The 26,953-nt window shown below is 39.5% G+C and overlaps 1 protein-coding gene across 1 annotated transcript in view; it reads left to right on the top strand.

Annotated features, from left to right (window-relative positions):
• Positions 1-2,479: 2,479 nt before the first annotated feature.
• Positions 2,480-26,953, top strand: part of LOC112452067 (alpha-mannosidase 2) — a gene marked incomplete at its 5' end in the record, with an annotated part of 37,124 nt that continues 12,650 nt past the window's right edge. The window contains 3 exons of the mRNA XM_025012092.1: positions 2,480-2,610; positions 14,947-15,119; positions 17,912-18,045. Coding sequence (XP_024867860.1) covers positions 2,480-2,610; positions 14,947-15,119; positions 17,912-18,045 — 438 coding nt within the window. The remainder of the gene's footprint in view (positions 2,611-14,946; positions 15,120-17,911; positions 18,046-26,953) is intronic.

Here is a 26,953-nt window from a genome sequence, read left to right as displayed (position 1 = left end):
AGGGAGAACGAATCTAAGAAGATCTGAAAATATCTTCTCTTTCCCGGATAAATAATCCCGAGTGAAAGAAGCTACCTCGGTCGATGGATTAGGGAGCGAAGCTTTTCGATGTTTAATTAACGTCGACGGGATAAGCTCCGTTACAAGAAAGCTCGTCCGATCGCCGGATAATCGGAGAGCCTCGTGGAAGAAGACCTTTCCGGAGATATATCTCGATGGTGAGTCCGTTGGGCTCGATGGACGAGCTCTTCACTTGGGATTTAATTTTGACTCGGCTTTATCTCCGCCGTCGATCCCGGATTTATGGTGATTAATTCGCTCGGCTTGCTGTTGATAGAAATTAAAACGGGATTCGCGGCCCCTCGGTTGGCCGCTCTCAGTTTGTTTCAATATGCAATAATTGTGTCATTGCCACGTTATTCTTTCGAAGGATTATTTTTCGAATAATAAAGTGTAAATCAAAAATTTGCACGTCAATTTCACAATAATTGAGAATTTGATATAGTGTTTCTGGCTTTAATACGAAATACACAATTATGCACTATTGCATTATTAATATTTGTGATAATTTTAATTTTTGTAATAAATTTCCATTCACAAATAACTTTTCTTTCAAAATCATAGAACTCAAAAAATTCTGCAGATAAATTTGCCGGACAATTTCGCAGACAAATTTTTTTGATCAGATGATAAAAGGATGTGATTAAACTAAAATTCAATATTTTAAAGAATCGATAATAATTTAATAATATTTCCGTTATTTTTTTTTCGAGGAAAATTCTCTATTGCTTTATCTCTCGTGCATTGTAAAAAATACATATTTCGTAACATTAATGCATATATTTTACAATGTAGATTCGATAATCTACGTTGAGATCTCTATGCTTGGGGCACATCATTGATTATTACCTTAATTTCATCGCTTAGCGCAATTTGCGATATTCGGTTCGCAACAACATCAATTTATGAGTCTCGTATTTCGCGTATCACAGTTGCCCTATCGAGAGAGATGCACGGGTGATTAATTATCGCGGCGTAGGACCCGATTCCACGCTATTGCGCTCACTCGAGCGTCTGCGGTCACTTCAGCAACAGCGCGTTCCGGCCGTTAAAATGTTATCTTGATTGGCAGGCACGAAGTAGGTAGCGCCGTTGAAATTTAATCGCCCGATTGATATTATATTATATCCCTCTTGCGGCCATGCACACGACCGCTCGGGATTTTCCGCGGTTACGAGGTACGCCGAAACTGGAAATCTTCGAATTTTGTGGTATCTATACGATCTATATGCCGATACGCAGCGCGGACGGCGCGTTCGGACTTGCGTAATCGATGTTTAGAACCCGGCCGGATCAGATTCCTCGCGAATTCCAATTTCGCTCTACTTCATTACTTCCCTATCCTCGAGCCCATTCGCGCCGTAGACGGTATTCAGGCGGTATTATTGCCATTTCTACAGGGTGTTCCGGAAGCCACCGGATCCGACCCGTACAAATTCCGCGATAAATCAACCTTTTGCCGAGTGACTTTCATTTATCACTCATACTTTTTAACGATAAATATATCCGAAGTCCATAAGAAGTCACGTAGCATATTTCTTTTTAGATCGACATTTATCTTCAATTGGACCTTAAAGAACGCCCTAATTTGTAAAAATCTTTTAAATGTTTATCGTGGGATGTCTCAATCTCTCAAAGTATCGTTATTTTTCTCATTTTATCCTTTCACATTTGTGTTTGCAAAGACGTTCAAGATTCTGAAACACTTTCTTTTACATATTAAACAAAGTCGTAGCCCTTGTTATCCAAAGCCACGCTTGTCGTAAGAGCGCGAGGGAATCTCAATGGAAAGCGAGGCTTTCGTGTAAAGTCAACGTCATCGTGATTTCGCTATACGTGCGTTTACCTTATCGACAAGGTATCGCGTCAAAACTGTTACCGCGATAAAGCCGTTATTAACACGGGGTAATAAAAAAAATGAGCAACGCACGCGAGGTCGCGAACGGATCTAAATACCACTCAATCGTTATGTAATCCGACAAGAGCGTTATTATCGCGACGTATAAATTAATAAAGTGTCTATAATGAAATCTGCAAAATGGCGTATATAAAAGATCAAATTTTACCGGAACATAAAACTGGATACTCGCGAAATTGTCAGATTCGTTAAGTTTCGTGAAAGATATACGCGGCAATTTTGTAGTATACATTTAAGCAATAAGCGTGAAACACAATTAAATTAAAAGCGATTGCGATCGATTAATCTTTCCTTCGCGAAATTACACAGCATCCATCAACTCACTTCTGACTTCACCGAACGAAAGTATAACAACATATACGTATATTATACGTACGTTATTGCCTCATTCTGTGCGATGTTGTGTGCTGCGCGCCGGCAAGTGTGCGGCGAGCGTCCGCGAAATTTACGTCTTTGCGGCGTTTTCGTTTTATTAGCCACGAAGCAATATACGGGGCTGAGCCACGAAATTTCTAACGGTTGTTTACCTTCTCTTGCAGCCCTCATGGATGCGGAGCCGGGAATACTGGGACGACAGTTTCGAGGCACGTTTCGCGGAGCTGCGGAAAGATCCGACAAGACCACCCTTGAAGGTAAGTTAATTAGTCGTTGAAATATTTACGCGAACACGTGGACGGCTTGCGTGTACGTCATGATAACCCTAAAATTGGATTGTCCAATAAATAAGCCTTCGATTGACAATCCTCATGTTGGAAGCACACATTGCAGTCATATATACGTTATGTAATACAATCGACATAAATTGTAGGAGAATGACGATATTCGATTTAATCTAATTATAGTAACAGTTTAGGATCAATCAAAATAATTGCGACATAATGTATTGAAATACAGTGTAATGACGAATCAAATAATGTATTTAAATATTGAATCTATTATAAAAACTTATTTATATCGAGAAATTACGAAAACGGATCCAATACCATACATTTACCATCACGAAGATTTTGATTTAATTAATGTTTATCATAATATTTTATATTTTATTCGCACGTTATTTTAACGTGATATCGCGTTTTAAAATATGTCGCGGTAGAAAATTCAGAATAACAGCGCAGCTGCAAGCTGCAGGCGGTTGCAGGTGTCGGGGGTAAAGGGATTATTGTATAAAATTATCAGATATGAGAGAAAAGCGTAAGACGATATAAACAGTGGAAACGTCTGGGGCCGAATACGAGCTATCCGCGTCCGCTCGTGCGAGATCTCTTCTCAGTGCGCTTTCACGTTGCCGTTAATGCGAGAGCGAAGATTTACGACGCCGCGGGAGTGTAAAAAGCTCGTCTGACGCGCCCTGGGAGAATCGTGAAATCGGGAAGGAGGCTTTGTTTACGACGTTATAAAGCATTTCGATCTTCTTTCGATCTATATCCTCGCGATTTGCTTTCCGCGACCGCCTGCTCAAATTTATGATATCCGCATGTCTAATCATACGGCTTTCCATAGTCTTTTTTTACTTACCATTAACCGACGGTTATTTAAGTATTAATTTACCTTTATAGCGACACTGATGATTTATTTGTTTATATTTGCAAAGGAAACTTTTATTACAATTATATTATTGTAATTTAACAGAAAGAAGAAAGGGAGAGAGGAAGGAAAGGAGACAGAGAGAGAGAGAGAGAGAGAGAGAGAGAATGGTGATGAATAATATAATTACTGATAAAATTGATCTTTAGAATTAAATATATGTAATTCATTATAATTATATAATTGATTTTATATTTCATAATGTGATACTACTCAGTTTATTACGTGGCGTTCAAACATTAAAAAAAAAAAAATAAAAGAGATTTAGGAATCCTTCACGATACTTGAACGTTACGCGTAAGTAGTAAGGGTACGCCTCTGCTCAGCCGTGCGTGATTTCGCGATCACTATAGTAGTGAAACGAGTTCTTCCTCAGCACTTGTGTTGTTTATAGCTATTTCTTTTCGTGTGCGAAAATCATGGGATGAATAATTACGGCTCGAGGCGTGTAAAACGAGGCGTTAATTAACTCGTAATTATAATTAAAAACAATATGCAAATCTTGGCCCTTTCACGTGAGGTCAAACGAGGTAATATTGAAAACATGTTGAACAAATATAACGCAAAATATTGTATGTGATGAAATTGATAGCTGTTAAAGAACTCATTAAAAATGGCGAATGTTTAATAATCACGTAAAATCCGCGAACAATAGTTATCATCACGTTTGCTGGAAGCTATTCGATTATTAAGATGTTGCAGCGTAAATTATATTATTATTCAATATCGTTCCTCTCTCTGTGATGTAATAAATTGTAAATTACACATTTTTCTGCGCACATCTCCGAAAGCATGCCGTGAAAGTTCGTCTGCTTGCTTATTCGCGGACGAGAAACGCATCGACGCGTACTCGGAAAAATCTCTCCCTCTCCCCCCCCCCCGTATACGCTCGCAAGTACTCCCACATATTGCGGTTTTCGGGCAAACCTTTGTACGGCTCCCATTAACCATCGTCCCTAGACTCATGGCGGTTTGCTCTTGACGAGACAACTGACTGATTCGTTTGATCAAAGCTCGGAACAACTCCATTATGACTCAGCGATTGCAATTTTCTGTGTTCATGCGCTTTCGCATGTCCGCACCGCTCGCTTCTCAGCTCTGGTCATTATAATATGTTTACAGTCGTTATGGAACTTGCAATTATGAATCTTAGCATTCAGTTTAGTCGATTGTGTAGGTTGCTAACAAAAGACTAGGGCTGCATTCCGATTATTTACTGTCAGCAGCTGTCAGTACTAAAAATTTATAGTATACATGACGTAAAATACAAAAAAATATAGATCTTCAGTACTGACATTGAATATCGGAATGCAGCCCTAGATTACAAAACAATTTTGAAGCGGATAAATGTTATCATAACTTTTATATCGCATGGTTTGGCGATAAAAACAATACTACAAATATCGTCTTATTACATCTCCGTTCGGAAAATGATGAAAAAAACTATGATTTTTCATGTTATTAAATTGAATATTTTATCGAAAGAGTGTATACATACAGATGCAAGTTATTATTATGCAAGCGACGGCATTGTCACAATTAATGTTAGTACGCAATTTTATAATTTATTTTTTGACACCTTTTATCTTATAACTCCTATCACTTCGGAAGCGGCTGCGTGATGTGATAAATTAGCGTTTCTTGCGCATATGCAGCTTTGTTATTTCTCCGTTGTAGAATTACGAGCCGCGCGTTAACGTGGCGTCGCGCCAGGCAACGCCGCGGGTAATTACGCGTGGAAAGAAGGAATTCTCCGTCGTCCGTGTGGGGTAATCGCGCGGAAAATCCGGAATATGTAAAATTCATCCACGAGAGGAGCGTTTCGCCCCTCGTGTCGACCCTTCGATCCGTCTCGAAGGAAATAAGACGTTCCGCGAATGAATTCCGAATGCGTGTGTGTGTGTGAGATGATGTGCGCCCAAAAAGTAAGTACCGCAGATATTTAAAAAATGCAGCATCGACTTGCTAATTCGCGCGCTAAAACTTCGCGGCAACGTAAAATATATATCTTTGTATAAGTTAAATAATTTTTCGGAGAAAAGCGGACGTCGAAGACAACGCCAATTTCTACTTTGACGCAACTTGAAATCGTCCGTTCCCGTTTCTACAATACTTCTCTGGAGAGGCAGACAGTTGCAGTACGTAATTACGGAGTTCTTGTTTTTCTCCAGATGTTGTCACGAGCCGCTACAATGGTTCGCGCGTCTCTCAGTAAAAGTCATTGCGCGCCGGTATAATTGCTTTCTCTCTCACGGAGTATATATACACCACTCTCTCTCTTTCATTCTCTCTCTCCGCTTTATTGGCAGAGATCTCTCGGTTCGCTCCGCACGTTTTCCTCGAAGAAAATTGCGAAGGACGCGGTATCTCATGCGTTCCCGCGTCCGACGTTCGCGATATTCGGAGCCGCGAGCCAGGAGAATCTCAACTCTCGTCCCGTCAAGAAAATACTCGTTCGCTCCGGTCTCGAGTTAATCCCCCGGGATTACGGATCCGGATGCTGCTGATGTCGGACGCGACGAGGCGAGTTTGTTTGCCCAACGTATACGAGACTACTCCGAGCCGATTCATCGTTGAAAAAAAAAGCCTGATTCTCGATTTTTGGATAGACGTACAAATCTCACAAACTATGATCTCTCTCTCTCTCTCTCTCTCCCTTCTTCTCTCCCTTCTCTTTCTCTTCGCCGCGTCGCCGGGTTCGTATCCGGTACAAACAGAATTCGATGAGTTCAACAATACCGGCTCATCAGTCCATTGTCGTCAAGACTACAATAGCCGCGCGGACGGTGGCGGCCCTTTGGAAAACGTGTCCGACAATGGCGGGAAATGGACGCGATTTCGGCGCTCGGGATGCACCGAATGCACCTGCAAGTCGACGGACTTGCTGTCCTCTATTCGTCCGTATTGATACGGGGATTTTGGAGGCAGCGATGTCGAGCCTCAGGAAAGAAGCGCTCCATCAAGTCGCATGATAATCACTATCGGTTTATAGAAAGTCGATCGTGCTGATAACAGACCGGACATAGTGGCAGGATTTTTTTTTTACAGATGCTCTTCTTCAATTAAAGATGCATCATAATTGATAATGAGTAACTATATTTAATAATAATAATCGACAGCAATAACAAGTGATGGTAATTTGAATAATTAAAATACAGATATAATTATACAATTGTTTTTTATTAATTCATGGAGAACGGTATAACTTTTCATAATTGAGATAGAATTTTAAAGTTGCCTGTCACAAGACTGTATACAAAGTCGATTTGCGTTGAATGTGAAGCTATCAATATTCGCGTTGGCTCGCGGGATCTTCAAGGCGATTCCGATGTGTCTCGCGTCAACAAGCCAATTTTAACATATATAATTTAAAATCTCTCTTCACCTTTAGAGGACAGAGGAAATCTATTTTTAGGCTCCACTGGGGTCGCTTATTTTTCGTAGTATAACACTTTAATATATATATATATATATATATATATATGAACACTTTTCATATATATGAAAGTTATAAATAAAAATCATAAAAAGTCATGAAAAAACCTGCCCGTCTTCTAAAGGTTAAGAATTAATGTAGAAAAAAAATGACACTTTTATTATGTAATATGATTGAACAATCGATTGAGCTTATCAAAAATTTTATTCGCTTAGTTAGTAGGTTTTTAGATATAACCACTGCTCAACTCGATGGTTCAGATAGATACACTTTCTGTCTCATTACTGTGTCTCTTGATTATGTCGATGTAGCGTCTAAAGCATTTGAAGGATTCTTAATGAGGTTTCCCGCGCGTCTCTCTCTCTCTCTCTCTCTCTCTCTCTCTCTCTCGCGGCGCGATAGCGTTACGGCTTCTCAAGAACGCATACATTTTCGCTTGCGCGTACCGTCTACCCTATTTCCGACATTCTTCGCAACGGTACAAAAGGCATGACACGAGCACCTCGTGACAGATGTAAGGATGCGTAAGGTGCTACAGACTATAAATATGCGAATTTAGCTTGCATGACGTTGTAATGTCGAACGGAAGACTGCTGAGAGAGAGTGCTGAGAAAATGCTTTAATCTTACAATAGTGAGTCGCGGCAGATAGACATCAAGTCTTTCCAATCACAAATGTTTTTTTTCTAATTTAGGATGGATGAAAAATATTGTAATCATATTCTTGGGCATTTTTATAATCATTTTCCAACATTATTTTATCAGTGAGCTCAAGAAAGATGAAAATATGAAAATTAACATATGTACAAACAATATAAAAAATGTAAGGAAAATTTAAATCATTTTCCTTAAAGATTGCAGTTTTGCAGTCATTTTTCATTGGTGCTGTCGATACATTTAGCAAAGAGAAGTTTATAATGTATAATATCAGGTACCAACATTGTTATTCATATTACATCACTATTGCGGGGTTCGGAATACTTATTGCTGGTCTTTCGCTTGTAAAGAATGAAAAGTTGAAACATACATTTCGGAGTGTTTGCATCCTGTTTATTATACCTACTTTACAGTAGAATACTAAAACGTGAGAACTTTAACGCGCGTTCTACTTTCGCATCTTCTAGTATTTGTCCCTTTGGTCATGTTGTTTGCTCCTTCGACAACACTATTTCATTCTCGGTCGATGTATAAATAGCGCAATCCAGAGATATACATTCAAAGCCCTCGAACAAAGTGGCAAGCCTCACCCGAGAAAATACCCGGGATTATTTGCATTCTACGGAGAAATCGCGGAGAGATGAACCAACTTCCCGTCACATTCCTTCTTTCGAGGCCAATCAGAATTGCAATGTGACCTGCGAATATTTATATCCGTTGAACGATAAATAAGATCATTTTGAAAATACTGCAAAATAACAGTAGTAACTTTGAAGACAATTTTTTGTGATAAACATTTTAATTTGTAAAAACAAAATAAAATCATGCCTCTTTTTTAGACTTGTAAATAAACTTACAACAAAATTTAAAAGCAAAATTTGTGACAAAGTATTAGTTTGAGTAGACGCTATCGTATATATTACGGAATAAATTTCTATAATGGGATTAAAATTTCTGATAAAATTTCTAACAAAGCATTGCTCCGAATAACTATTATTATTATTAGACGTTATGGGAGATAAAACCTGCGCAAAGCACTCGTGATTATACGTAACAATTTTTCCATGGCGTATGTAATGTTGCGAACTTCTTAAGAGAGTTATTTATACGTTACCACGAAACTACATGGAAGTTGCAACCAGTAACTACATATTCCCGAAGTTTGGTCTTTACCGTTGGGAGATTCGAAAAGTTCGGTGGTTTGTGGCAGTGTTAATGGTCCCTTGACTAAATTTTTAGTCTTAATAACAAGGTCATCAAGAAGACATATGGATATCCGTGTTCTTCGCAGCAAATTTTTTTCGTGTCGTGTTTTGCGCAGAGAGATGTAAAAAAAACAGAAAAAAAAATTTTGCACCATCCAGCGTTCTTTTTGATAACGTCGTGGAACAAAAATAGAAGGCAGAAAAGTTATATAAATCGTAGAAATAAAAGGAAAAAGTTTATACTTAATTTTTATATATTTTAATTGTAAAAAATTCAGTTTTTTTTTATAACCGTAATTTTATTCTTTAATTAGAGCTACTTTTTCGGAAAGCTTTAAATTTAATGCCAGCTAAAAGAAGTCAAGCTTTTTTCATCCATGTATTTTATTTGCGAGACTCAAGAAAGCGTTTGAATTCGCCGCATGCAATGCAGACGCGAACGAAGACGTTAATCTTATTCCCAAAATCGATTGTAGCTCCGCTCTAACGAGATTCCTAAATTTGTAGCTTCGAGAAGCACGGTGGAGCGATAGGGTTTCGATTAACCTCGATCGAGTCCTCGATCGAGACGTATTTTTTCTGGAGGCGACCCGTAAAAAAAGTAGAACGCGCGCAAACAACACATTGGCAATTTCGCGTCGCGCAAGATTATCCGTGACGAGTTACCAGCGAGAGATGAGACGCATATCTCTCTTTTTCTCTCTCTCTCTCTCTTTTTCTCTCTTCCGTTCTCTTTTTCCTCCTCCCCTTTCTCGTTATCTTCCTCCTTCTCTCCGGTTATATGACCGATACCGTAAAAGAGCCGGGGCAAGTCGGGGAAAAATATCACCTCTCTTACCGTCAATCGCCTATCCGGCCGACTCAACGGCAGATACAACGTAATGAAACGAGGGTCGGTCGTCAAGGTTGTACATCAAAACTCACCCCTACCTCCTTACGATCATTTCCATTTTTTATCCGCATTTTTTTTACGAGCGTACCTCGATCAATGCTGGAACGGCAGGAATAAAGCGACTCCGTTAGATTGATCGCTCTTGCACGATCCACTTAAAGGGTTAGGCCACCTGACACTTTCAAAAATTTTTTTTATCTTAAATTAACATTTATAGTCTTAAAAATAATGTATAATAGATTCGTAGTATATTTTGAGTAATACTTTTTAACACCAACTGCACATTCAGGTAGCACGTAGATATATTCGAGCTCATGAACAACAAAGGATATCCCTCTTGTTTTCATCAATTTTTTCTCCTTTTTTTATGTTTCTAATTGTAGAACAGGAAGAATTGTGGAGAGAGAGAGAATGTTAATTAGGCCTTAGTATTCGAATTTTAGTCAATTGGTTATAATTTTTTTGAAAGTTTTTTTTTTAAAGAAATGGTTTTTTTAATTAACAAAAAATTGAGAATTTGTGGCAAAAAAATGTTTTTTTTAAACTTGTACAAATTGCTTATTTTTTCGAATTATCAAAATCAGCTACAAGAGGACAAAGTGTTTTAAATATAAATCTTTTTAGTAATTTAATTTCAGAAAATCTTGCTCGGATATATCGTGCGAATTAGGGCAGACATTTGAAAAAAATGTATGTCGTAGAAGAATTATAATTGCTACAAATTAATAAATAATACTTAAAAATAAAAATTGTTTTTTATAGTTTAAAGTACGATCTACCCCACAATGTATTTAATCAATATTACATTGCTTTTACTATTTCGAAAAAAATTCCGAAAAAGTAATCTCATTCTCAGACGTCTAAGGTGGCCTAAACCTTTTAAGGATTGTCGCCGCTTGCGTTGGATCGCGAAACTTTACGGTCCTCGTATACCTCCCGCTTATCGATATTACCTTTTCGCCATCGTGCTTATTTTCCCGTCGCTTCCGTTGCGTCGTGCAGGAGAGGAATGAAGAAATAGATCCGGACGATCTAGATGACGATTGCGGCGCGGGTTTCCAATTTAAAAGTCTGATCGTCTTACTCTAGGAGGATCATCCTGATCGTCCGGTAAGTCCAGCCGACTTCTCTCGCGCGCCGTAGGATGCGGGGTATCGCGCTATCTCGCCGCCCTCCGGTATTAATATTCGATGCCATTAACGGCGCAGCAATTGCTTCCACCGGCCCGAGACACGCTCCCTTACGCTTCAATCTGAATTCCAATTTGGTCCCCGCCCCGCGTTTGGGTATAATACCGGTGGCTGTGATTGCGCGGCAAGGCGAGGGCACTCCCGGTACGCGCTCCATCTTCCCGTTCGGTGTCGCGGTTAAGGACGATAATAGCGATCCGAGCAAGTAGCTGGCGAAGTTACCGGCGAGGTGACAAAGTACACGGAGGGTCCGTGCGGAGCGAGTAAAGGGGATGAAGACGGTCTACCCGCCCTATGCCGGCGCTGTGGATGGTGGACCGGTGAGAACAGGCGAGGGCAAAGGGCGTGGGAGGGTATATTAAAGGGGCGCTATGACCCGATGCGCTTGTCTCATGCATACCAATAAGCCCTGGCTGCTATGCGTCTCGTATGTAGCAGAGTATCCGCCTGCAGCTTGCCGACAACTTCGCTTATTTGTCCTGTGAAATAGATTCCGCGTCGCTCTTGGCCCTTGACTACGATCAAGATTACCCGCCCGATATACGATATAGACATATTGTGAATATGCAGATTAAACTAAATTATTCGATCATTATTTGATCGTTGTTTATTAAGCACTCTTAGTTAAATTTCTTTAAAGGCAAACACGCTTAAAAGTGAAGATTTGTGTTTACAGAATTTAAAAGTGACAAATAATTACACATTTAGAAACACTTGAGCTTAGTACTATAAATTATATATAAAAGTAAAAAAAATTTTTTTTTTAATATTTTATAAAACAAATTTTTTTTCTAAAAGCTAAAAAATTGTTTTATAAAAAATGGGAAGATAATGTATAAATCAAATAACGTATAGAAAACAAGTTAAGATTATAATAATCTATAATATAAATACATAATAAATTAATAAATCTAATAATTATTATGGTTATAAATAGATAAAATATGATTATGTTACATTTTTAAACCCTAAATTAAATGACAAAAAATTTGATTAATGAAGAAATTAATGATTAAATAAATGAAATATTATTAATGATATGTGAAAATAATATAGAGCATTATAACAATTTGCCATTATCTTCTCATGCAATTTATATTACAAATCCCTTCTAAATATTTCAACTATTGTCGAACGATGACATAAGATTTTATGATCTTGATTCCTGGTGAAAAAATATTCGTTCTTTTCGGAGAACAAACATCGGATGGAAAATAATCTTCGGTAAACAATACGCCGGAAAATAATATTATCCATCGTCGTGGGGGAGGGGGGAGACAGACGCGACTGGCGGGATACGGCCGGCGAAACGAATTTTGATTAACGAGAGAGCTTTCGCAAATTCGGGAGCGCGTTCCGCGCGAAAGAACGCTCCAATTTGTCCGCGTAGTGAGCGCGAAATGAAATTAAGGCAGACGCGAATTTGATCAGCGGCGCGGCGGCGGTGACCAGAGCCCGAAATCTCGGTGAAAACGCAGCGCTCGGACGAAGCGCTCGCAGGGACGACGACTAATGACAGTTACCGCTGTGAGTTGATTCCCGCTTAAAAGATTTACGCCGCCTTGTGTAGCTTGCAAATCAAATATCCGACCGGCTTCACTAAAAGTACTTACGCTCACGAACGAAAAACCGAAGCGTCTATATTTACCCTTTCGAGATCATCTATAGACTGCATTTTTAAAATCTGCGTAAAAGAGTTAGAATTTTTTTTGGGCATCAGAAATGTAATACAATTACATTATTTATTTATAACAATTATAATAATTATATTTTCCCTTATTGTTAGTAGAGATATGTTAAGATGTGTCATCGCAATTTGCACATGCAATTTATTGTCTCATAACATTTTATACTTTAATGTTTATTATTATTACATTTGCATAAATTATCCAATAACTATGCGTGAAAATATAACAATATAATAATTCAACATCCACAAAAGATCGGATGGCTGTCGAAAATGTTTATACATTTCCGGATTCACGCGATTCGAAGGAAGTACAAACTTGGAACTTCGGAGACATTATCATCCGCTGACGCGTCCCAAATTGCATAAATTCACCGTTGACAATACATAATAAATCGCGCGCATTGTGTCGAGCGCGACGTTGATGCGTCTCACGTCATTTGAATTATTAACTCGCTACAGCGGTATGTATATCAATTACGCGATATTGACATTGTCGTCCCACTATTCCATATCGTTACAGAGAGAGAGAGAGAGAGGGGGGGAACAAGAGAGAGAAAGAGAGAGGAGACAGTTATTGCAAACGAGTTATCTAGGATTGATCGAACTTATCATGTACCTATCTACATGAAGCATTCCCTGTATGAATACGCAACGAAAGGCGATTGAGTCGGGTATCGATTATGAAGTAGAAGATTACGCAATATCGTGGGGCTTTAACTGGAACGCGAATTAACTGTCGATGTGATCAGGTGAGATTACAGCCAAAGGTAATCAGACGTCTCGCTTTCCACACGTACCTACATCAAATTGTAACCTTAATTTATACAATCGGACGAAACTATCGTCGTAACAATTATCGTTTCCAACGAAAGGGAGCAAAACGTCGTGCCGCAGAAGCCGTTTGAGCTCGTACCCCGGCATCCCGCTCTCGCGGGATTTAAAAATCCGGTTGAGCTTTTAATTGCATTCCAGTGCGAAATATTAGCAACAAAGCGAGCAGCAATAAAATCGCGCGATGGCACACGCCCGCATAGTCGGGGTCCGTCGGGGGTGGGAGGGGGAAAAAAAAGGAATGTCATTCGCACTCCAATCCAAATATCGACACGTCGATACTCGAGACAGATTGAAACACTCTTTTTAAACGCTGCCGAGAGAGTGCGAATCACCACCAGAGGTAAACTAATAAATCCGCACAAATCGTCTCTGGGAGAGTTGCAGGTACATTCGTCAACTGCGAATGCAGATTAATAGTGATGAGACGGCAGTGTATCAATTACAGTGTCGTTATAACGTCGTCAAGCCGATGTCGATGTCGTCCCGGCTAATTAACGAATCTCCATGTTAGTAGGCTGTTACCGTCGAAAATCGAGATCGACTGGCTTGCATTACTCGGTAATAGATCACTTCGAAAGATTCTGATTAACGATGAACGCATCGATACAGAACCTTGGCGCCGTCCCTTCGGATTGTGGATTAAAGTTCTGTCCAACTGATCTTGCCTTTAGCAATTGATGAACAGTTTAAATTAGCCATTAGTTAATAAAAAAAAAGTTAAATCTATTAATAAAAATTATTTTGTCTGAAAAATTAATGTTTTTTAATTACATTGATTAATTTAAATAAAATCGAGTCGTAAATTATCACAAAGCACATCTCGAGATGTACTAATTCCTGCACATAATTATGTTAACGTGACATAAAAATCAGATTTTAATAAATATAATTAAAATTAATAAGGAATACTATAAATAGGACGATGGTTATATGTATATTTCGTCCATATCATATTATACTAGTTTAAACTCTACCCGGCATTGCCCGGGATTATCACAAAGTGTCAAGGGAATGAAATCAGGGGAAGGGGATGGGGTTTCATGCTAGCCTGTATTTCCCACAGAGGTCTAGAGAGTAACTATGCAAAATTTGGTCCAGATCGGTCAAAGGGTTTAGGAGTTAATAGGGAATATACATACATACAGCCATTCTATAGTTTATACAATAATATAGATATGTATAATATATATACTATATATGTATATGCATTTAATATATGTATGATGTATAAAGTAGTTTAATTCTCAGGTAATTTGAGTCTAATTTTATACGAAACATTTTTGAAATTATTTTTATTCGCTCGAATACAGGGAATTTCCGCCAACTCGTTTTACAATTAATTATTACTTTTACCGAAGCTCTTCCGGATGGTGCTAGATATTTTATGAAAGGCAGCATTAACCTACACGTCCCAGCATGTTGCTATTTGTGGCACGTTTCTGATAAAACTCACGGTATCGCGTTTCTCTCTGTTGCAGGTTATCCTTGTGCCTCACAGTCACACCGATCCGGGATGGCTGAAGACGTTCGAGCAGTACTTCCACAGTTCCACGAGGAGCATCCTAAATAACATGGTCTCGAAGCTGCAGCAGTGGCCGAACATGACCTTTATCTGGAGCGAGGTTTCGTTCTTATCGCTATGGTGGGACAGGTGAGTGCATTCTATGTGCATACGCGATCAAGCGTTTTGCGATACTTGCGAATAAGAGAGAGGAAGAAAGCGCATCGGATACATCTCATGTCAAACAATATATCGCGAAAAATATTCTTTAAATTCTATAATATATTTATGCAAAAGGAACGTATATAAACTTCTCTTTTTATATTTAAATTTAAAATATTGAAGGCTAGTATGATAATATAATAAATAGCTAAATATATAAAATATATATTAAGGAAGAATAACGTAAATAATAATAAGTTTGATAAATATATACAACAAGCAAATAAAAATTGAGCAAGATTTTTTAAGCGACGTCCGGCAAATTTCCGATAAAGCGGCGTACGAATTATTCTCGGAATTCGCGAGACATAATCAATATCGCTTTCCCGATCTGAGCTCTCTTAGGGGATGATTCATTAATGCGAATGTTGGCCTCTGCATTTGTAATTATAGATAAACACCGGTTAGTGCATTCGTGTGTTAAGTAAACTATGAGTTTTCTCGTAATCTCGCGAGCTTTTCTCGAAATTGTAAAATGTGGCTCGACCGCGGAAAAGTGAGCATCGTATAGATGAATGTCGAAAACTAACAGCCTCGCGTAATTGAATACACCTGGTAAAACTAGTTATCGCTAGTTAAACAAGACTTATCGTCTACCTTCGAACTTCGAAATTTGAACTTGCGACTCGCGCGATTGACGAGCTTCTTATATCGATGTTATTCTAATCTTTTGAGGACACGAAAGCTTCGAAACGGTCATTGACTTTTGTTAAACCGCAAGCTTCTCACACGCAAAAACGTCTCTCTCGGAAATGGATTGTTGTAAAATAGGCCGAGAGGGAGGGAGGAGGGAGGGAGCCATAGTATCAGGGACTGGGATGGTGATGATTCTCTCGAACCACTTGGCGCTTGAAAGAATGGAGCGGAAACCCGAGAACAACGGCGGGTGGCGCGCGGCGGTCCTTCTCTTCTTAACGAGCCGCGGAAAAGCCGTGGATGAACTAGGAAAGACGGAGAAGTGTCACGAGTGGATTCCGAGAAAGGAGAGAGAAAGAGAGCGGGTAAAATGATAAGTTTCAGATGAGTTTCACCGGGGGAGCTCGCTTTCATTACTCTCTTCCAGTTGTTAGAGACAGAATGAGATCTCGCAGGTTTGCTCAAAAGTAATTTTTACTTGAGGATTTAGTCACCCTGCGGATCGATACAGTTTTATTGGATCACTGGGCAGAAACGGGAATGGAGATGCTTGCGAATTGTCGAGTACGAAGGAGCAGTCATTCCTCGTGAAAGAATCAGATGGTTATAATATATACAATCGATTGAAAGTCTTAAGATGGAATGTACTTTCCATCGTATTGAATTAGGTATACTTTCGTACATTTGAAACGTATTTTTGTAAATAGCTCTAACTTTATATATCAGGTTGTATTATATATTTCTTATTTTACTTCTTTATTTTCTTCTTTATATTTAATTTTCGCTAAATCGATATACATATAATAATAGTTAAATTAATAAAAAATAGTTATACTAAGATTAATAAATACCTGTTGATACTAAAATTATCTAAAATATTTGCATAAATAATTATAATTTACATGCATTCTTTAAATAAACGTTTGTTAAAAATAATTATATTCTTCCTTTTGGAATTATTACATACGCTACAGAAAATTTTATTTTCATGGAATCTGAAATCAAATTTGATCTATTTTAGTAAGAATTGATTAAGTTTTACATTACAATTAAAAATTACAGTCTACGATAGAGAATTTCTTTTAATAAATTTTGTAAAATTATATATTTTGTATCATTTTAAAAAACAGACATGAGTAGTTTAGAATAATTACTGTTATTATGTGTTTTATTTCGAAATTTTATCGTTGAAATTTTGTGTAACCAATCAGACCGATTGCACCGATATCCGATATGCGCCGAAGCCCTGAGAACATAAAACGCCAGAAAATTGTATCGACATCGAACGTACATAAAAAATTTATTACATCGGTGGCGGTGCAGTTTAAACAGACCCACGTCGAGGAAAGCTCATCCTCAAAACGCCCCAGTTTGGCCTGGGCGTAACCACCTTAGCTTTAGCGACCTTAAACCAACCTACTAGCCACCTGGGAAAACAGAGAGAGAGAGAGAGAGAGAGAGAGAAAGAGAGAGAGAGAGAGAGACATATAGCAGGTGGAATCCGTGGCGGCTTTATGGCTGACATAAACGACGTAATGTGGAAACCACCTTCGAATAAGGAAGGATATGTAGGTCGTACATAACACTCGGACGCACAAATCACGTAAATCCTAACTGGCTGAAACGCGACGGCGCGGCGCGGCACGGCGGCGGCGATAAATATGATTTGCAACCCGAATTGTGTGATAGCTAGTATAAAACAAACGCGAATCAGGGCGCAAGCCATGCGAGAAATTCGACATTGATCCAAAGTCGAACTGGGATTGATCATTTACGCTGGAGAACGATTATTTGCGCAATACACACGCATCAATTTCATTTACTCGTTGAGCGCTAAATTTAGAATCGATTTTTCAACCCAGAATTTAAGCATAGTGTTTGTACTTTTTTCAATTTTATGTTGAATTAACAGATTAGCACGTATGATATTACATTCTTTTCTTATATTTTGTTTTTTTCTACTAGTTGTACCTATTTAATTCTTCAAGACTTGAAAAGTGTTCTTTCGTGTTATCTTTGAAAGGTTTGATTCCATTTTTTTCACACTCACATTTATTTTCTCTTATCACAAGTTTCATTTTCAGTGCTCATCCGACGAAGAAGATGGTCATAAAAAGATTAGTCAAAGACGGTCGACTGGAAATGACCACCGGAGGCTGGGTCATGACTGATGAAGCAACTTCTCACATTTACGCTATGCTGGATCAGCTCATTGAAGGTAAGTAGGAAAAAACGTATATTCTAATCGTCGACATTTCGATATACATTAAATTAGAAATCATAAATATTTGTTGTAACGTATTTTCACGTTCAAATTGCTAAATTTATAACAAAGAAAGAAAAAGTAGATCGATATAAAGATAAAACTTAAGGTTTTAATTCACACGAAGTAATGTTAATTTATACATTGAAATTTATTTAATTTATTTTTTGGCGATTTTAAAAGCTCTGATACAACAATTAATTATAATAATTAATAAAGAGAAAATCGATATATAACTTAAAAATCGCGTTAGACAGTGGAAAGTCAAGAACCGCGTTGAGCAAATATGAAATGTCAAATTTTAATATTAATTTCATTTTTCTTAATTATTATGTCGAGCATATTATATAATAGAAAATATCAAATGTATAAATATTAATATTTTAATTTAACGCCAAGATACGAACATAAAATGTAAAAAAAAACCCACTGACTTCCGAACCCACCGAACCACTATAAAAAGAGCTCCATAAAAACGCGAACGGAAACGCGAAGGATCCAACATGACGAGAAAGGATGTTCTCTTCCTTCCGACGCTATAAAAATCAGCCAGCGTTTTAAAACACTCTATCGACAACCAAAGGGACGTCGGAATTCCGGCGGCCAGTAGATAGCTAGGTAGGATATCCCTGTCGTTTGCTAGCCAAGTGTCGGCCGGCAGGAAGCAATAAGGATCGCCAACGATGCACTGCGCGAAAAGGAGAAGATTCGAGTGGATGGAAAGGATTTCTCCCGTCCTGCCACGCGGCGGCAGGGCTACGAGAAGGTGGAGGAAGAGGAAGAGAGTAATAAGGCGGCGGGTGCAAGCGGATTTCTCAACGGAAAATTGCTCTCCGCTACGTCGTCGTCGTCATCGTCTCCGTCGTCCTCTCGGAGAGCCGTCTGATTACGACCTCCTCCTCCTCCTCCACCACCTCCTCCTACTCCTCCTCCTCCTCCTCCTCTTTCTCGCAATGAAGGGAAAAGGATCCTTCTCGCTCTCGCTCGGTTTAATGTTACCGCGAAAGATTTTACCGCCCTCGTGGAAATTTCAGTCGGAGTTGATTACCTTTCCACAGGGCTCGCTCTCGCGTGGTGCTGTATCGCCGGGATATCACGACGTGGAATGGCCCACTCTCGCTACGTGGGGAAGGGACGGTAATAACTATTATCGTACATATGTCGCATAGCTGCGGCAAGATTATTCCTAATGTTTGCTGGGTATACCACGTGTGCCCGTTCTCCCCGAATGTAGCGCAGTCGGGTCAGGCGTACCGTGACCTGGCGCAACATGGAATACGCGGTGGTAGTCTCGAGCAGTTCAATGTTGAAAACGCGATATAAGAAAAGGCTGTAAAAGAGGCGTCGAAAAGAATAAGCTCGGATAGAATTGCTCTCGCGCGATTATTAAAAAGCAAGTCAAGCGAAAAGGAGACTCGTTAATTTAATTCCGTATCTCTCAATTATAATCAATTGAATTCGACATTGGTGCTAATTAGTTCGTCTGTATTGGTCTGTATGAAGATTATGCAAAAAAAGAACATAAATATAAGTGGCATCTTAAGTCTTTTTAACGTTATTTGTTATAGAAAATCGTTTTCAGAAAAAGAAAAGATAATTTTCTAAAATTATGGTTCTCTAGAAAAGATAGAAAAATCTTAATTATCTTGAATATGTAATCCAGACAATCTAGTCTATATTATCGGAATGTATTTTAATAGTTGAGACGTAAATACGACGAGGGTGAAAATTAGACATCCAATTTTATCAAAGCTCATTTTCGACTTCAATTATCTCTTCGTGCCGAATCTTCATTTCCCGCTATTGAAAAGGAACATTCTCCGTTCGTTATAATTTCGAAATAATTTTATATATACGGTAACAGTGGTAAATATAAATTTACGACAAACGTTGGAACATTTCGTGCAATTTTGTGGAGCGGCGTGGTCCACCTCGGCAACCGCGTTTAATTGTCACTCCCTCAGCATCAAAAGCCCGACGTTTCAGGAAACAAATATTGTCGCCACATATCTCTTGCTTCCGAACGATCCAAATTCGCCGCGCCACGCGCGCATATGTACCTATATACGTAATAACGCCGACGTAGGACACGGCTCACACGGCGTGCGGCGCGAAATTTCCGCGAGCCACGTATGTACGATCATTAATAGCGGATGAAGGGGGTGTAACAACAAAACGTACAGCATGTTATGACCTGTCGCGTCGCGCGGTTTCCACGCGGGCGAAACGCGTGCACAAGTGAGGGAGGACAGACGAGACTGACGAGAGTCCTCGAGCCGCGCGGCAGCGCGCCCGGCCGACCGCGCTCGCCCGAATAATACATTCGCTCGCTCTTGTGTTCGCGCGTCCGCGCGAAATAATTGTCGTCGTGCGGATGGTGCGGATCTAACAGCTTGTTTTTGCACAGCCCCGGTGTATTCATCGCCGTCGCGGCGCAAAAACCGAATCTCCATTGTGTGCGCGTGTGCGCACGCAACGCACGACGGCGGTGCCTCTTTTCCGCTAATATATCCGGGCTTTGTGCGGTCCGCTGTTAATAGCGCCTCCTCCTCGCGTAACGAGAAACGCGAACATTTCCTTTTATCTCCATATTAAACTCGTAGAGTTTCGCCAACGCGAAATTTTTCGGTAACGAATACGCGTGCTTTTTGTTGCTCCAGCCTTTGAAGAATTCGGACGCGTTATATCTTTGAGATATTGCCCTCCCATTTATTCGTTCGTATTCGCAAAATATGTATCCCGCCAATATTGCAGCAGAATAAAACAAATATAATATAACAAAAGAGAGGTTCGAGATTATCAAAATCAAAGATTACTAAAATGTTCATTTTGAAATGTTGATCATGTATGTATGTACATATATGTATTCCTCCTATTTTGGTTTTATTGCATACCAGTTATTTCGTGTTTCGAGATCTCAGATTTATAACCCATGATCAAATATTTGGCAAACCGCATCGATTGCCCGAAGATTCTTTATCGTAGTAGCGTTTATAAACGGAATTAAGACCAAAGCACGAATTATGTAACATCCAATGTCGCGATGCGGGGGAATGCGCGTCGGTCGCACAATGGTGATTTCGCGGGCGCGCGCGGACATTTGCGATTTTGCCGTGGCGCCGGCATTAAATTGAAATAATGCCGCTCAGGTATATTAACTCCTAATTATCGGGCCACTGAATATGTATGGCGCGACGCGCGTTCGCGCCTAGAACGTTAAATCGCCCAAGTTCGGCGCGGCCACCGTTAACGACTGTCGCACTAAACTGCCGGTGCGTTGGACTCGATATTATCGTACACGCGTGTATTTTCGGAGGGACGCATTACACCGACGAACAGTCGCATCGACGCAAACATTCGGCGCCGATATTCGCGATTACGTAGACGGCGCGGCATCCCCCGTCCCGCTGTAAACACGAAAGTCCGGCGCGCTATCGTCAATTTGCCGCGAGTGTGCATAAACCGCGCATAAATCGCCATGCATTAATCGACGAAAATGCAAACAACGTCCGTGCGCGCGATTACGATTAATGTATTAACATAACTGTAGTTTGTAAATCACGGATCAATAGTCGCGCCAGCACTTTTTTGAACTTGAAAGATTGTTCGATGACATGTAACGTCATTTTTAGATATCTTTATCTTATTTCAATATTACGATTGCAAGCTTCGTAGACTTTTGATCTCATCGGAAATCTTTTCCGGATATTGAAGAAATTAATAGATAATTTATCTGATGTACAAACGTGTAAAACAACATCGAATGTGCTTTAGAAAAAAAATTTGGTTTAAAATATAAAATATTCTTTGAAAAACCAGGAATTAAAATTTTATATAACTAGAAGTAGGTAATATTTTTACGTGCATGGTATTTACAAAATATTTATTTGTTATACATCAAAATATATATAATGCATAATACAATATTTCTTATAAAATTATATGTACATTATACAAGACTGTAGTTACCATCCTTGAGATAGCCTTTGTACAATTATAGGTACAATTATAAATTATTATATTATTATAATTATAAATATATTAATATTAATATTTTATATTTATTTTTTAATTATTTGTATTATAAAATAATATAAATAATTATATAAAAGGCTGTACATGTTCATCGATGAGATTCTCAAGTATCCAAATTAATTGTTTCATTTCATGAAGCAACATCCTTGAACGTTCGGTTGTCGCTTGGGCCGGTGTCACATTAAATCCCATTTCTCGCCTTCTTCTGGTCTAGAAAATTAATCTCTGGCTCTCTGCGCGAGCAGGCATTCAGGCGATATGCTTCGAAGAGACAGCCTACCATCTTATACCGGGGCTCCCGTTTCCTCGCTCGAGTTTCACGGCGCGCGAACAAAGGAACGATCTTTTAATAAACGACGACCGAGTATAATCCTGCGAGCGGCGATAACATCGAAGCGGAACGAAGCCCTGGCCGGTCGTCTCTTTAGACTGTGCACGGCTCTCTCGCGCGCCGATCATCGTCGGCGTTCCTCCCGCTTTTAGACAGGCTCCTGGAAGATCCCGTCGCAAATATCGCGCGGGATAAAAGCGTTTACGGGCTACGTCGTATCCCGAAGGCTTCATATTTCCCCCCGGGCTCGCATTCTGTTTCCGCATTCTGTTTCGCTTCGTGTCCCAGGTATAACGTGTACGTCGGGCATATAGGGTGCCGTAATATAGATCTTAATACGGAGGCACCCCCGAGGAAGTTGTAACGGAAAGAGGTGCCGTCGTCGTCCGACTGAATTCGCCGGTAGTCTTTCCGAATACGATCGTCACCGGCGGCGAATTGATTTTTATCGCCGACGAAACAACCCTCTTCTCGATATAGCGGAGAACATTCGTTTAATGGCCGGGCTTCGTCGTGGACCGCCCATCGGGATCTGCCGCGCATCGATGTTATATTTGCATCGAAATAGTACGCGACAGCACGCGCGATATACCGCGACTGTTCTGTTTTCTCGAATTCCGAAATCCGCCAATTTCCGGAAAGCCACCGGCATGGTGTAAATAAACAGGTGAAGCATTCCTGATGCTGCGCACTCGTTCAGTTTTTGAACCAATCAGCGCGCGACCTTTTTTGCGAGAAAAGCAATATGGCTGCTTCCATCAATTCGTAGTCCGTTACGTCCGTTATCCGTCGCGTGCGTCTGTTGTGCGGGAAATATTTTGTGTTCAACTTTTGCGACTTTAATAAAACATACGCAGTAAGTAGTAAATATAATTAATGTTGAGAGGCATTTATATTGGTTGATATTTGCTAAATAACCCAAGTAGCAAAAAAATATTTTTCAACGTTTTTAAAAACATTTTTAGTAATAAAAAAAATATTTAAAAAACGTTTAAATTAATAGAACAGATCTTTTTTTTCTTATTAAAAAAGTATTTATTTTATTGATTTTTTTATTATTCACTGGCAATTTAAATTCTTATTTTTGCTGTATTTACTTTAACATTGTAAAAAAAACGTTTTTTTAACATTAAAAAAATGTGTTTTTAATTATTTTAAAAAATTAAAGAATTTATTGCGAAAAATATTACCTCAGACGCTCTTCACGAAATGAGGGAGGTTCCAGGTTCGAATCCTGGCTGAGGTAATATTTTTCGCAATAAATTCTTTACAGTTTTTTAAAATTATTAATTCGCGTCGTATTATGTATTATGTATTATGTATTATGTATTATGCGTCGTATTATGTGCGTTGTATTATGATCATCTAGGAATCATGCCGACTTGTTGCGTGAGAAATTGCAAAAGTCGTTCCGATGGAGCTACGAAAACGAAAGACATCAAGTTCTTTCCATTTCCGCAAAATCGCGAATTAAAAAAAAAATGGCTCGAAGCTTGCCACCGAGAAGAAGAAAATTTAAACATAAACAGCGGTAAATTTCAAGAATCATTTGAATTCGTATACAGTATAAAAACGTTACCTAATTTTATTCTGTTTGAATAAAATATTTATTTTTTTCGTTACATGTCTTTTTATTATTATTTAAGTAAATTGCGTTTCAACCGAGGTTTCAACCCTTCTTCCTCACACTATAATTCAGAATCTACACTGTGGACGTGCGGTTAATTGACTCTAATCAAATTACGTAACCAAACTAGAACAGAATTAAAACAGAAGTTTAATAAATAAACTAATAAATGTAAGTTTAATTGTCATTAGTTTATTTATTTATTTAAGGTTTTATCTAAAATTTTACATGATTCACACATTTTTATTTCTTATAAGCGAACTTCACCTTAAAGTGAGCGCAACAAAATGGGTCGCCTCCTGATTGGTTCAACCGCCAAAGCTGCCGCCATTATGCGCAATGCTTCACCTTGTTTTTTACACCATGGCCACCGGTGCGAGTCCCCGTGATCCCACGATGCATGTGACACGTCACGTTGCGCGGTGGTATGAACGCGGTTTGCATGTTTTTCCGTTAATAAATTAACGCGCCTGTTAGAAGAAAACTAGTCTTTAGTGGAAGAGCAATTTTGCACGCATAATTTTTTGCTAAGTTTGTTTAAAAATAATTTTTACCGGCAAGAAGACGTTTTCACTTTCCTCGCGACATTGCGACTTCGAATATATTCGTCGGGACATCCTGCGGCTCCGGATATCTCTCTGCGGAAGAGAATACTCAAAAATTGGAAGCTTTTCGCCCGCCCACCTCGGCACCGCTGCGCGTGAATGTGGAAGTTATTGCGGCCGCGTCGTTGTTATTATTGTGGAACAGCTATTGTTCCACGGGGCTACAGAATAGTTACGGTTATGGCTCTCGACTAGACTGAGAGCACTTTGACCGAGAGAGCAGCTAGTTACAGGCGTTTTCGTCGCCGGTCGCGCTCGTCGGGCGCGCCTCGCCTCGCCTCGTAACCGCTCGCGGAACGAGCTCGGAATTTCCATCGTTAAAAAGATAGAGCCTTATTTCGCTACTCGAGACGAAGAGTATTATACGATAGCGATAAACGTGGCATGCCTATTTCGCAAAGACGGGAGCGAGTCACGTTTCTAAACGATGTCTACTTCAATGAATAATATTAATTAATTCGACGTAGCGATTTAATGAGCTATGCATGCGTGATTGTAAAATTTAATTTAGTTAAGGAATTTTCTAAAACTGGCCGTATCCTTAAAGTAAACGAGACTCAAATGTACATAAGAAATCAGAAAAATAACGTAAAAGGAAGTATAGTTACTTCTTTTCAGAGTTGATCTTTCTATGGTATAAAAAAAACGTCGAAATATCAATATTTTTAAATTTATGTTTTTGTTGTGCAATATGCAAAAAGAATTGTCCAAGTGAACGCATTGTTATGGCTTCGAGTTTGTATTGACATCAAATACAATAAAGAACGGACGCAGCATGTAACGTGAAGGAAAAGTTTTACGTAAAAGTTATATAAAAAACAACCTGGGAAACTGCACACCTATACGAATGCGAAAATTATTACGCGAAGCATAATGCAGACGCATTATATATCGGATTAAAGCTTTTTTTAGATGCATAAGCCTGAGGATAACAACGCAGGCTGCGAAAATATCGGAGTAACGCGGGAAGCGAAAGGTTTAAAAGGGGGAGAAAAGCTCCAAGAACAAAATGACGTGGGCGCGGGTTAAAAAAAAAAGAGGAGCGACGACAATAGGCGGCGTTCGAGGGAGGGTGATTATCTAAGCGGAAAAAAAGCGGAGAGACGTGCGTTACACGCGGAAAGGAAAGCGTCGTACGCCTGGAGGATCACAGGGAGGGAAAGAGAGAAAGAGAGAGAAAGGGATAGAGAGGGCGAAAAGTAGGCTAACGAGATCCTGCGGTAGTCGGAAGACAATGGTAACTCCCGCGTTCCCGTCCCCTCTTCCTCTTCCTTCCGCTTGTTCAACTTTTTTTTCCAACGCCTTCTTTGCTCTCGCCACCCTTCGGACGGACGACGGGGAGATGAAACAAGCCGCCAAGAAAAGGGGTCGGCCGTAATTAGATCTTCGAGTGTCGATCGCAATTGCAGTTGATCCGCCGAGACGGGAATGCAGAACGACGCTCGGAAGCGTAAAACGAGCGGATGTTGCGGGTAAAGTGTCTTGCTGCATTTATGGCTGCATTTACGGCTCTAACTTTAGTCCACGATCCAACGTTAAATGTAATCGCTTAGAATTCATCTAAGGAAAAATTCAAGATAAAACTAGCGAACATTTGATATGTTATGCGCAAACAGATGATTAGGAATTACGATCCGTACATTCTAATACATATCTCCGATACACGAATTATTGTTAGATGGAATGAAGATGGAAAAATAGTGTAAAATAAGAAATTAAAATATAAAAAGGAAAGACCTTAATAATGTATTTACGTAAAAAAAACATGGTACATCTGAGCTCGAAACATGTATACGACGGGGGAGAGCACGACTTCCTTCCTCTGTTCCTGCCCGGTGCATCCCGAATTGCACTTTTCCTTCCGCTTGATTAAATCCGATCGAGCTATCGAACGAGATCGGCACCGACAAGCTTTGCCATCGTATAAAAGTCGCGTGCAACACATATACAACATATATACACACACATACGTATACACAAGGTTTGCAGCGACGAAGAACTTTCCGAGCCATAAGTATTTCGCTCGAGAATTGCCATTGAGAAGGCCGGCGAGATCTTATTTCGGAATCGAGAGATCCCCGGGAGAGAAGCGACCGGTTGCTGTTGCACCCAGGAGCGAGAGGATCGGGGCCGGAGCCTGGAAAAGGAAGAGAGACGAGACAATCCCGCGAGAGTTTGGACGACGCGTTCGATTGCTCCGAACTCTGTTCGAAACATGCCGGTGCCCCCGGAAATTTGAGAGAGAGAGAGAGAGAGAGAGAGAGA

This window comes from Temnothorax curvispinosus, unplaced genomic scaffold (assembly GCF_003070985.1).
Source record: "Temnothorax curvispinosus isolate PA1 unplaced genomic scaffold, ASM307098v1 QBEX01002923.1, whole genome shotgun sequence".
In the NCBI taxonomy this organism is placed as follows: Eukaryota; Metazoa; Arthropoda; class Insecta; order Hymenoptera; family Formicidae; genus Temnothorax; species Temnothorax curvispinosus.
Note: the sequence above shows the minus strand (reverse complement) of the source record. Positions and strands in the feature narration are given on the sequence as shown.